General features: G+C 43.2%; 1 protein-coding gene across 1 annotated transcript; it reads right to left on the bottom strand.

Annotated features, from left to right (window-relative positions):
• Positions 1–4,640: 4,640 nt before the first annotated feature.
• On the bottom strand, positions 4,641–14,048 carry plekha2 (pleckstrin homology domain containing A2). Its single transcript, XM_037483401.2, has 12 exons — positions 13,805–14,048; positions 10,037–10,197; positions 9,849–9,905; positions 9,246–9,294; positions 9,024–9,121; positions 8,114–8,245; positions 7,892–7,981; positions 7,735–7,803; positions 7,575–7,645; positions 7,148–7,211; positions 6,342–6,419; positions 4,641–6,229 (listed from the first exon to the last, which is right to left on the bottom strand). The coding sequence occupies exons 2-12, from the start codon at positions 10,175–10,177 to the stop codon at positions 5,777–5,779; spliced, it is 1,302 nt and encodes a 433-aa protein (XP_037339298.1). The 5' UTR covers positions 10,178–10,197; positions 13,805–14,048; the 3' UTR covers positions 4,641–5,776.
• Positions 14,049–14,072: the final 24 nt, after the last annotated feature.

Below are 14,072 nucleotides of genomic sequence, written 5' to 3' on the forward strand. Positions count from 1 at the left end.
CTGCAGCCCCAAATCACTGTTGTGACACTGGCCAATCACACAGACACACACACACGCACGCACACACACACACACACACACACACACACACACGCACACACACGAGCACGCTCGAACACGGTTGGTGGATTATTTGTATGATTTTAACAGTGTTTATCTTTAACGTGAGAATACGTCCTTTATGCTATTGCTTTCTCATTTGGTTTCACATCACACAAACACACATGCAAAGACACATAAACCGACACACCCAAACTTATTTTCTACCTAGAAATACTGGAATCTGATTCAAAATGTCTTAAATGATTATATACATTTATTGGGGAATATTTACTTTTGCTTCGGTCAAAACTTCTGTAAACGCAAAAAGAGATATTTTTACGCACCGTCTGAAGTAATTCATTCACACTCCTTTATATCAAAGAAAGATCTATGCCACATGACACGATTCATTTCAAATCAAGGGCTTCGATACAAAAAGTGCCACTGCCTTTTATTGTTTAGTCAAACACAACTGTAACGTGTTACTACAGCACATGTGTTGAGGATGTGGGTTGTATCCCCCTAAATGATAATAACTTTCTAATCTCACACGAGAAACAGTCACATGTGAGCTCATATTCAGATGCAAGAGGCCTTTGTCAGCAGCAGCAGCAGCGGTGGGTTCACGCGAGCGCGCAACATTTTGATTGGATTACTGTGGATCCTGATAACCGGAGGCATCCACAGTGGAAAGTTAAGGGGTCACTGTGAGGCCAACATGCTGGGGATAAGTTATATTTCATTTAGTGTGCGCATACGTTGCAGGAAGGTGGTGTTGACATTATTTCTAATGATTTGTGTCGAGATTTTTAAGTGTTCAGAACTAAACCAGAATAAAATAGGAAAACAAATACTGTACAGACATTTTTGCGTTAATGTGCTGCGTTTTTGCGCATCCGCATGTGCCCATTCGTTTATAAATATATATATGTAAATATATATCCCCCACGGCCGCTCTTACCGTGTTAAAATATATAAATCCCCGGTGACAGAGCTCCAGTTATAACAGGTCGGTGCATGAGCCACTGGGAGAGTCTGCCTCTGTGGCCGATGTGTGCTCCCCACCAATGAACCTGGATACACCACGCGCACAGCCTTGGAGTTCACAAAGAAAAAAACGCTGTAAACTAAGAGTCTAAATCAATCAATAGTATTGTAAAAAGTATTACAATTTTCTTCTTCGGATTGTGTGTTATGTAATAGTCACCTAGACCTAGGATTTCAGTTACAAGTCATTTCAAAAGTCAAGGTTTGTTAACTTTGACTTTTGAAATGGGTATGGAAGAAAAAATAGTGTTTAGTGAACATTCATCAACTAATCAGACCGATCTGGAAGATCTGTTGGTAGATTATTGTTGTAATTGCCCAGTTTATCAAACTGATTATATTGTTGTATAGTTGTAATTTTTTGGAGTCATTTCATATCTCACGAAGCAAATCAAAATAAATGTTTTTTAAAATGAAGAAATATTGCTAATTAAACAGATCCAGGATTAATTGTCACACATTGTTCAGAATTACCTTGATAGCGCCATCCCGTTTGTTTATGTCAATTTTCAGCCGCGATATTTTTTATAAAAATGTCTCAAACGATCTAATGCAGATATTTGCACGTATTCGTTTGATTCCACGGGTTAGCTGCTTTACACCTTGGAATTGAATAGAATAAAAATAAATAATGCATTTAATATAAAAATAAAATCTAAGTGAGGAATATTTAAGTAACTTTTAGCGCATCTAATAACTTTCCAGTCAGTTTATTGGCTCTTCAAGCACAACGGAGTGTGATAGGTATGTCTATTTGTCTGGTAGCAGTTTGGTAGTTTATTTTAAAAATCCAAATAATTTCACGTGGTCCTGAAGGACATAGTCTCAACAAATATTTCTGTAGTCGCAAAAGTTCTGTAAAACTTTCTATTTAATTTTATAATCATACAATCAAATGATCAATAATGACATACACATCCTCCCAGTTGACCTTTAACGACATAATTGGAATGACTTATTCTGTCGTTTAAAAAGGCACAGCTTTTATTCGTAATCTAATAAAAAAACACAAAATAGTTAGACTTTTGATTTTTTTGGCAAAACGTTTAAATTTTGACCAACATCTGCTTTGCATAATAGAAGAATGAAGACAAAAAGATAGACAGATATACATTATTTGAAAATCAGCTTTAGAACATAGTTTATTTATTAATTCAAATCAGAAACCAAATTCAAACCTTTTAATTATGCATCTGATTTTTCTGTGTTGCATTTACTTAGCACGTTTTTTTAGTATTTATTGCAATTTTGGAACTTTTGCCTAAGTAAGAGGCAAATGAGGTGTAGGTGGCGGCTGGACGGCTCATTATTGTCCCATCATGGCTGCAGCTGACTGGGTCCTCTGTTCTCCGCATGGAGGAAGTGGTGACGGGGTCCCAGACCTCCTGCACTCAGCAGGTCTGTCTCACACACCTCCAGCTCGGCCAGAGCGAGTGTGTGCGTGTGTGTGTGGCACGAGGGGGCAAGGTCAACCCATTTCTCTGCAAACAATCACATCACACAGGGCGAAATACATTCCACCCCCCACGCCCCCCACGCCCCAACCTCCAGTTTGTAAGGTGGTCTGATGTGGGAACAGAGGAGGGAGGGAGGCGGGCTGGCGGCGGTCCAGACGGGGCCCCGAGTCCAGATGAAGGACAACCTGTTCCGCATTAATAGGACTTCATATTACACATGTTAAGAAGACTCTGCTTTCTGCACACGCTCAGTTAAAAGTACGTGTGCGCGATGTGTCTGATTGTAAAGGCCCATCAGATAGGACCACTTTTTGGTTTACAAGGGCAGACGTTTACCCAACACAGGTTAGCAGCTCATACACCTCTAAAATATATATATATATATATATATCATATACATATATATTTAGCCATAACGTCTCGTCAGTTTATATCATTTTATAAATATTGGCAGGCATGCGCGAACTCTGCGTAGACGCAGAAGTCTTGAAGAAGTCGATCGCTATTGTAGCTCCACTCATCTAAAATGATTAGACAACATTTCTTCATTCTCTACTGCTGAATAACACGTTTTATCAATTTAAGTGAGAATAAGTAGTTTTTAAGTGAGCATGTGTCTGCTGGAATAACAATGTAAATCTATATTCTTTTGTTCAATACTTATTTTCTCATGAGGTTATTTTGCCATCATTTACTGGAGATACGAAGACCTGATCTAATCATTTTTTTATTGGGACTTTTATTTTGTAGCGAATGTAGGAGGCATAACATCGAGAGTATCGTTTAGCACTTTGCACGTCATCCTCGATGCACAATGGTTGTGTTTTTATATCGTGAATGGCATTGAAAGGCCTTATTGACACTGTAAATAGGTATAAATTGGTCGCAACGCAAGAGCTTGAATGCAAACAGGAACGCTGCAGGCGCTCGTGGCAAGTCGAGCTGCCAATCAAGTGTCCTGAATAGAGTGTGTCGTCTTGCAGCTCCCTCTAGTGGCTTTCCTCGGCAAACAGAGAAAAACAAAGATTTTACTTTTCTTCATTAATTCATCTTAACAGCCTCAACTGCAACTCAAGCAACAGCATTCGGCTAAAGCTGCAGGAACATGGATGTATTTGGGCGCAACATAAATGCCCAACGCGATGGCATCAGAGAGAGGCAAAGAAGGAGGGAGAGACAGAGCCGTCTGGGGCAGATTCATCCATGTGGGAACATTAACATTTAGGAGGTCGGTCTGCCCTCAGAGCTGCCTGTCACTCATAGGCGTTGAACTGAAGTGCTGTGTGACCTTTACACTGTGCACACTCACAGAAAATAAATTTCACCTTTAAGACTTATTCCTTATTATTGCCTTGTGTTGCCATTTTTTCAGACCTTTACCTCTTTATAATAGCTCAAATCGTGAAGTGTATGGAGAGATGAGGATCTCACCAGAGGTTGATTATGTTGTCAGGAGCTTTTAGATCACATAGCTATCAATTCATTTGTAGGTCTTTTTTACCAATAAAAACCTCTTAAACTTGCATCTTCTCATCACCACTGGTCCGTCCTGACGGATGTTTCTGCTTGAATTTTTTTGAGTACCTGGAGGAGCTTTGTCTTTAACAGACTGAAAACTCATTTCAACACAGCTGACATTTCACAGGCACTCTGGGCCTTTATTATTTACCTAAGACACAGACATTTTACTCTCTCCGTCCTTCGGCCACACAGCTGCACTTGGAGGCAGAAAGGGAAGTGGACCGAGGTCAAGACAGAGTTTTAGGCGTTTTACCTAATGGACCTTTGCACTGGACGTGTGAAGCACTTCACTTAACACTGCCTCGGGCACTAGATTGGCATGTGTATGGCGTGCATGAATGGGTTATTGCGGGCTTTGTAAAAGGTCAAATAATTTGGCCCTGACATGCCTGGCAGTTGGGATATTTTCTCACTTGGAAATGAAAAGAAAAGTTAATGTCATCCTTTCTTTAAAAACAATAATTTAGAAAACTTGAAGTTAGTATCATCTGTGATGAAAAATGTGGATTGACTGAGCAGCGAGGTAAAAGGGGAGAAAAACTGAACTTTTGATCAAAAACAACTTAAAAAAAGACAAATAAAAAGCATCATTTAATGTACAAGAAAGAAAATGCGCTAAATGCAGGCAGACGAGTGCACACAGCTTCAGAAACAGTCGTGAACATGGTACAACATCAATGACGCCTTGAGGGGAACCTGAAGGCTGAGTCTACTGGTGGAAATACACGTATGTGAGGTATCATTTCTAGAGGAAAGTGTAATATCTGCTGTAGAAGCAAAAAAAAAAAAAAAAACACAAGTAAAAATGAGACAAGCAAAGTGCAGAATTTACAGTCAAATTACCAGAAGTGGCACATCTTCCCACATAATGCAGTATGAAAGTTACATTTACAAAGCTGTCAACCAGCTGGTCAGCTGTAATTGTTGGTGGCTGTACATTCTAGGACAAGTACCATTTCAACACTGCTGTATTATCACGGTACCCTGTTAAAAGCAAAGAGGGGAGTCACAGTTTACTGACAGTTGACGTATTTAAAGCACCTGGTTAAAACGGTGCGAACACGTGAAAAGAGAAGCCCTCATTCAGTTGTACCTTTTTATGAGACACTTACACTTTCACGCAGACAACTGAGAAGATGTTAGTAAACAAATATTTGTTAATTATTAATGAAGAAAAGTTGATAGTCCACATAACAAGCGTTTCAGAACGAAAGAGGGAAAAAAAAACACTTCTGGCCTCAAACAAACTAAAATATTTTGTGAAGAGGAGCTTGAATATAAACAAAATGGATGCTAATGTGTTTAAATGCCATAAACACTTTTGTGTGAACACTTTTAGCCGGGGCGAAAACACGGTCTTGAGTTACGACCCCAAAGTGCAACAGACTGAAAGCATGTGCCATCACTTCTTAGCCTGGAAGAACAATTAACACCAAGATTATTCAAGTTTTCAGAGGAAGTTGTACTAAAAACATTCCATCGAACTTCTTCACGGTCCTGTGAACAACAAACACTGCGCCTCTTGCTCCGCCTCCAGCTGGGTGCGTATACTACAAGCCCAGCAGGAGGCCCCCCCCCTCTCACCCTGTGGCGTCGAGGTAGGTGGTCACAGTGTCACTTCATAAGCAGGGAATACTACTACTACTATTATTATTATTATTATTAACTACGAGTCACATTCATTGTTGAAGCAGGTACCAAGTGTGGAGTCAGACGTCCGTGGTGCGGATGCCATCGTCGTCCAGGCTGAACGGGAAGCTGCAGCCGCTGTGAGGCTGAGGCTGCGAGCGGTGGCGTCGGCGCCCGCCGGCCACATCTCTGACCGCCGCCAGGATGCCCGGCCCGCCGGCCGGAGCTGCCGCGTTGGTGCCGGGGAAGCTGGTCGCGGCGGAGAGGGAATTGGAAGAGGAGGAGGTGGAGGAAGAGGTGGAGGAGGAGGAGAGCGAAGGCAACGTGGTCACAGGGCCGAAAGCGCCGTCTTCTTCCTCTGCGTCCGGGGTGAAGGGCTCACACGGAGGGACGGGCGTCCAGGGCTGCCAGCCCGGTGCCACGGAGCAGGACTTGACCAGCGCGGGCCGGCGCTCCTCGCTCTGCTGGCCCCGAGAGGCGGAGGACGCGTTGTGACTCCGATAGAGAGAGGACGCGCGTCTAAATGAAAAACCCTGCGTGACAGCAACGGTGACATGATGAGTGAGGTTTTCTCTTCTCCACGAACGCAGGGCGAGAAAGGTTTGAAGATTCGTTTGTGTGGAGAGGAGAGACGACAGCGTTTACCTTCGGGGGGCCTCTGAAGTCCTGGATCTTCATTTCAATGTCCCTGATCCAGCCGTGCATCTCCTCTGGAGAGTCTGTCTGTAGACCAACATCAACAGAAGATAAAGCCTCCCACGGCCACATGTCTCCTATTTCCTATCATATATAAATATTATTATCACTATTATGTGTGTCACTCGCGATGTTCTATGTATTTCTTACCGTTGAAAACAAAGACAACATTTTTAAAATAATACAGGTGTCAAATTTACATAAAATAAAGAAAGAAAGAAAAGAAGACATACTTCACAGATTATTGGTTATTATGAGTTTAATGTGTGTTATCACCATTGGGTTTTCCAAACTCTTAGATATCAATGACTTACACAAATTCTTAACTGTATTCCCATTTCATTTTAATTTGAGATTTCAATTATGACCATGGTCTTGGTGTGTTTTTAATTTTATTATTAGTTTTGTTTGTGCAGACAAAAATGAAAGCACCTCGCTCTCTTCCTCTCTCTCTCTTGGTCTGTCTGTGTCTGTGTCTGTCAGTTCTTCTCCCGGGAGATTGACAGGATGTTATTGTAGTTATGGTAACAGATGGCTTTGTCCAGTTCACAAAAACAAACGTTCAACACTAAAAAAAGATCCATTTGCCACACAACAGCAGCAGAGCATTGAGAGAAAACAACAACCGATACACCTGCCAAAACATCTCTCTCTGCTGAGACTAATTTGGATCTAATCATGCTTTCACCCAGCAAGGTCCCAACCCGACATAAAGCTTGTGAGGAACTAACCCTCTGATGGGTTGAAGACTGTACCTGAATGTAGAAGGTTCGGGAGCCGGTGATGATCTCAAACAGGTTGTCTCTCAGCAGCAGATCTCTGATTGACATACACAGAGGAAAATTATCATTGTAAATAAAACAGTGGCTAAGTGGAGGGCTAGATGGTATTTAGCCATGTAAAAATCTACTAACAGTTTGTGTTTTGTACTCTATGTAGTCATATGTATTCAGAATTATACAGGAAGTGGCCAGGCGTGTTGAAAAGGGTTGTTCTAAGTAGTTAATTTACAATTCTACTGACACCTCAATTAGCCTATTGTTTGCTTGTATAATGCCAAAACCTTGATGCCGTTCCTATCTATGTATAGTGTAATATGTCCTTAACTGATTAATCACCGGAAGGGTAACCAGAGAGAGAAAAAGGACAATGGTGAACTTGATAAACTCTCATTTGACTCACCCTGACTTGACGAGACATTCGTGGACCTTCTGAATGTCCCTCAGTGGGACAGCGCGGAGAGGCTCCTTATCCTGGGACACACGTAAGCACAAATCAGACATGTGAAGACTAAGACCTCAGCTGTTGGTTGAAGGGATGAACAAAAGGTCTGGCTCCTCACCATCTCAGACTTGTAGTAACTGACTGCATTGTCATCCAGGGTGAAAAACCTCCTCTTCCAGCTCTTCCTCTGACACACACACACACACATTACAGTCTCTACATGCAGATTTCTGTATACAAACACAGAGTTCAGTTATAAATGGTTAAGTTCTCACCACATTTCCTTGTTTGACACAGTAACCGCATCGCAACACTCCTGGTCTGTTACCCTTCCTCTCCCTTGCTTCGGTCTCTTCGCTTTCATTCTGAAACATTTCATTACCGCCATCTTTAACATCAATGCAACGATTGTGGCTAACGTCTTAAAAAAAATCTCAGATTACACACTCAGTGATTATGGCGGCAGAGAGCAAGCAACAAAACTTTCTTTTCATTACCTGGATGGGCGTGTGCACCACCACGCCACCGATGATCTCGGTCTTGTAGGCCTGCTGTCTCCTTCCTCCCTGAGTGGCGCTGACTACTGCGGTCACATCGGACCTCAGAGGTGCAGGGCCAGATTTAGGAACCTGTCAGCAGTAGGATGTTATAGACTACAATGGCATCAACAGACCTCAATGGATACCTCTTGATTTAGAGCTTCTATTCCCACTGGGAGCTTTTGTGCAACAACAATGCAAAAAAAATCAGCAAATAATTAAGCCTCCAAAGTTTATGACAAACAAATTGCAACAAATGGCAAAATAACCATATAAATAGTGTGTTCATTATTATAAATCCATCATTTGTGAATAAATACGTAAAATTCATCAGTTTGTGTTTTACTTTATTGCATTTGAATCAAGCCCATTCTGCTCTATGCTGTAAAGTATTAGTTTCCATTGAGGACATGGAAGCTGCGAAAAGGCGGCAGAGAGGCCCTCACATCTAAGAGGAAGTGAAAGAGAGTGTGTGCGACACAACGTCCGGTGTCAGTGTGCAGGTGAGACAAAAAGAGCGACACTTCTCTGTCATCTGGATGTCGCTGGTAAAAAAAAGCCCGGGCGATGTCACTGAACAAGAACTAATAATGCAAATATAAGTGCAAAGCATGTTCACAAAGATGTTTTGACACCATCCACCACGGTGACGCATGTTATGGTTATAATTGAGCACATTCAAAATTTCCTCATTCAACAAGTGTGTAAGAGAGTATATGTGGGCAGCGAGACGTCATTTTAGCCTCCCCGGTCTGACTGGATTCAGTCACATCGCTGTTTCCTGTGCTCAGGCGAGTTTAGCCTTCGTCTGACCACATTTAAGACGAATAAATCAGGCCCCAATATCAATTTTGATTGTTGCACTCACAGTGATCTTGCTGGCTTTATTGAGAGCAGCTACCCAGTCTCTCATGTCAGTCACATCGTTGGCTTGGAGGAAGTACCTCCGGGACACCGCATTGATTACTACAGAGATAGAAATCAGTCTGACAAAATTCCACAATAACTGCATTATATCATCTTATCACATATGAACAAAAAAATAACGGCATTGTACATTGCTGCATCACCATGACTCTGAAAAACTCACCAAAGCAGAACTCTGTCTTTGGCTTTTGCTTCACTGGGGCTTCACTCACCTGAGAAAGGGAGACGAGAAGAGGGGACAAGAGGAAAGGACAAAAGATAAAGTGAGACAGGAGGTGACAACAGAAAAGGAGACCAAAGGAGAGAAAATGAGACAAAAGGTGGAGTAGATGTAGGAAGAAGAGACAAAGGTGGAGAAGAGGAGGCAAAGGGCAAAGAGAGAGGAGACAGAAATAAAGAAATTACCATATGAGGGTGGGTGTGGGGGGGGGGGGGGTAGAAGAGGAGACAAAAGAAAAAGAGAGGAGACAAAAAAGAGAAGTGAAGCAGAGAAACATTTCATATATTTGCTGTGTTCTTGGACTCCGAGTGTCCAGGGAGGAGCTGTCAGCACTACAGTGCAGCCAGATGTCATTATCTCTGCTTAGCTCAGCCACATCTGGAAAACTCAAGTCTTCTTCTGCATGTGACCGTTAACTACAGATGTGTCGTATCTGGTGTCTCCGCGCAGCCCGATTAAACGTAGGCGAGTGGCTGTTTCCACACTGCTCCGAGGTCCACTGCTTGTTACGTTCACTACGACCCACAGCAAAGTGAAAAGGTTTACCTTAGAGATGTAGGTTAGTCTCAGGCTGCCGACAAAGCTAGTTCCACTGGGCAAGTTCTGCATGCAAACACAAACACACAGACTAGTCATTGTCGCAGAGTCCAAGGTTACACGCCTCCGATTGGTCAATTTCACTTCCTCTTGCTGTTGTGCAAGTGTGTGTCATACGTATGTGTGTGGAGGAGTACCTGAGGGTTGTCCATATACCACAGCAGAACGTTTTCCTGCGTGTCCAGGATGAAGTATCGCCTCTGGAAGCGGCAGCTGTTCTCCTTCTCCTCGACGTCCAGGAAGCCGCACACGCGTTTCAACCGGTCCACGTACGGCATGCTGCTGCTATCACATGTCCCTGGGACGCACAAACGCACAGATACCCCCGTCAGATGGAGAGTGAGAGGCAAAATGTAAAAGGAGCAACAGAAGGAGATGGACGTGTAGGTCAGAAAGGAAGAGTAGAACTGAAGTGGGAGATAAACCCAACTTTGATTTACTTTGCAAATACACACACAGACACAGAGGAAGAAAGAGACCCGTTTCCACTCAGCAGTTTTTCATGTGACGTGATTGAGGGTGAGCAGCAAGCCCGAGGCTGAGCTGAGGCCCTACACCACAGCCAAAAATTACAGACTGCACTCAAGAACTGCACACACGCACATTTCTACTGGCCAGGGAAGAGAGAGGAGAGCAGGAGGGGGAGGGGGGGGGGTGTATTCATTAAGATGATGCATACATGTGAATCACGGAGCTGCTGACCGATTTCCCAAGTAAATAAGACTCATTCAGCTCTGACACTCAGGTATGCTGATGATGTTTCAATGTTTGCCTTCCAAGAGACCTTCATCCATAGCAGAAATACATACAAGTATTTTTTAATTTTTTGTGGGGGAGACTTTACCAGAGGCAATCTGGCATGATGAGAGATGTATTTAATAATCTTGACCTCTCCAAGTTATTTTCACAGGAAACTTTCGGTCCGTTCAACATCACACTACACACTCTTCCCAGTTGTGTGCATTTAATCAAATAATGCAAAGCAGATTTTCTACTCATAAAGGCAACATCTGTGACTGATTTGAAGAACAAAAAATATAACTTAGTGACAGTTAATAAAATCTATCAGGACTGAATGGCTAAGTTCTCTGCAGATACTTTTACAAAATGCATTTCCATTGAACAAACACTTGAATATATTCATATAAATGGTTCAACAAAGCACAGAAAATTGAGAATTAACAACAGATTTATAAGCTGCATCTTCACAGGCCTTCTGTGGCACTATTCTAAAAAGTAATAGACATTCGTTTCGTTTTGAAACTGGTCGGAAGATAAGTGGGTTGTGTTTCTGATGCGTTGGTCGTGCAACCTTCTTGTGCCACTGAAATAGGTCAGAGATACAAACCATTCAGCAACCTGTTGCAGAAACTCTGGGTGTAATGGAAAAGAAAAAAAGATGCCACCAAGGCCACACAGATACCCATGCGGTGACTGACATACCCCACAAACTCACACACAGACACACAAGAAACATTTTAGGCAGAAAACTTCAGGCGGAACAAACAAAGCAGCAGTGAGGTGGGCATTAGAGGCAAAACTTCATTATTCAGACCGTCTTTATCTTTGAAATGTAACAGCGTTGCACACAGGAATTAAGGTATGTAAATTCTCTGTCTGTGTGTATGAGGGCAGAACACAGTGTACAGATAACAGCGTGATATCAGCATCATTATCTGAAACCCACTTTCACTCAGTTCACACAGACACCTTAAATCTAGTCTGAAACAGAAACTGATTCAAACTGATAACACTTGTAATCTACACTCACCGGCCACTTTATTAGGTACCCCATGCTAGTAACGGGTTGGACCCCCTTTTGCCTTCAGAACTGCCCCAATTCTTCGTGGCATAGATTCAACAAGGTGCTGGAAGCATTCCTCAGGGAGTTTGGTCCATATTGACATGATGGCATCACACAGTTGCCGCAGATTTGTCGGCTGCACATCCATGATGCGAATCTCCCGTTCCACCACATCCCAAAGATGCTCTATTGGATTGAGATCTGGTGATTGTGGAGGCCATTTGAGTACAGCGAACTCATTGTCATGTTCAAGAAACCAGTCTGAGATGATTCCAGCTTTATGACATGGCGCTTTATCCTGCTGAAAGTAGCCATCAGAAGTTGGGTACATTGTGGTCATAAAGGGATGGACATGGTCAGCAACAATACTCAGGTAGGCTGTGGCGTTGCAACGATGCTCAATTGGTACCAAGGGGCCCAAAGAGTGCCAAGAAAATATTCCCCACACCATGACACCACCACCACCAGCCTGAACCGTTGATACAAGGCAGGATGGATCCATGCTTTCATGTTGTAGACGCCAAATTCTGACCCTACCATCCGAATGTCGCAGCAGAAATCGAGACTCATCAGACCATGCAACGTTTTTCCAATCTTCTATTGTCCAATTTCGATGAGCTTGTGCAAATTGTAGCCTCAGTTTCCTGTTCTTAGCTGAAAGGAGTGGCACCCGGTGTGGTCTTCTGCTGCTGTAGCCCATCTGCCTCAAAGTTCGACGTACTGTGCGTTCAGAGATGCTCTTATGCCCACCTTGGTTGTAACGGGTGGTTATTTGAGTCACTGTTGCCCTTCTATCAGCTCGAACCAGTCTGGCCATTCTCCTCTGACCTCTGGCATCAACAAGGCATTTCCGCCCACAGAACTTCCGCTCACTGGATGTTTTTTCTTTTTCGGACCATTCTCTGTAAACCCTAGAGATGGTTGTGCGTGAAAATCCCAGTAGATTAGCAGTTTCTGAAATACTCAGACCAGCCCTTCTGGCACCAACAATCATGCCACGTTCAAAGTCACTCAAATCACCTTTCTTCCCCATACTGATGCTCGGTTTGAACTGCAGGAGATTGTCTTGACAATGTCTACATGCCTAAATGCACTGAGTTGCCGCCATGTGATTGGCTGCTTAGAAATTAAGTGTTAACGAGCAGTTGGACAGGTGTACCTAATAAAGTGGCCGGTGAGTGTATTTTGGCTTTTACTTCCATGAAGTTCGAAGAATGGGAAAAAAATATATATATATATATATATATATATATATATATATATATATATATATATAAATAAATATATGAATAAACGTAATGAGTTGGAAATTTGAGTATGTGCTTTTAATTATTGATTAGAAAACATTTGTGCCCTGCAATACTTCCATGTAATTTCATCATGATATTCCATTGAAAGACAATAAATGATGATATTGAATAATCGCCCAGCCCCACTGAGAACGGCAGAATATTATTGGTGAATGCATTGACATGAAGCTAATTCTAACCACTTTGAAACAAGGCCTCAGGTCCTCACGGAGTGTACAAAGCATCATTGGTAGTACGCGGGGACGTTGGAGACTGCACTAGAAACTGCAAAGGAACCCAACCTTAAATGGTTAAATGGTGGGAGCCCTGACCCCACCCCAATAGCAACAAGTACTGGCTGTGAAAAGTACAACATGTCACAAAACGCGCTCATCCACGTGCATCGGTCAGTTACCAGGCGCATGAGAACGTGTGGCAGGGATGTCTCTGTACAAAGGGATTAAGAAGTTTCTCCCTCCACCGCGCGCTAATGACAGCTGCATATTCGCATTCTTCCCCACCGAGCAGACACGAGCTTGACGTCGCAAGATGACCCACTTGAAACCCACGGGCGTGCACGTAGTCTACAACGTGATTGGGAGCTCGAGCGGGACGCGTTTAAATGAGATCCCGGCCGGAGTTTACTCGGCGAACACCTGACGGATGTTACACACAACAAGTCTACGGCCTGCCACACCTACACCACAGTGTCCTCCACACACACACACACACACACACACAGTCAGAAGCAGACGATGACACACACACGCGCGCGCAGTCACACGTATTGTCAGTGCGGGCTGACTACTTACCCGCCGTGGAGTCAGTTTGCGGCGCAGCCAGCGCCCCACGCCGCGCACGAGCGCAGAGAGCCCCGCGGCTGGGAAATAACGAGCATGTCAGAACAAAGTTGTGATCGTGTGTTTAAACGGCACAAATCGTCCTGTGGGCATCGAGCCGCTTACACTCTCCTCTGTTTGTTTGCGTGATCGGAGTACAGAAGAGTTGTCTTTTTTTCCGGGTTGGACGTTTCGTTATTAGAATAAAACCAGCCCCGGATGTGATCTACGCGTCCTGTGA

Source organism: Pungitius pungitius, chromosome 5 (assembly GCF_949316345.1).
Source record: "Pungitius pungitius chromosome 5, fPunPun2.1, whole genome shotgun sequence".
Classification (NCBI taxonomy): Eukaryota; Metazoa; Chordata; class Actinopteri; order Perciformes; family Gasterosteidae; genus Pungitius; species Pungitius pungitius.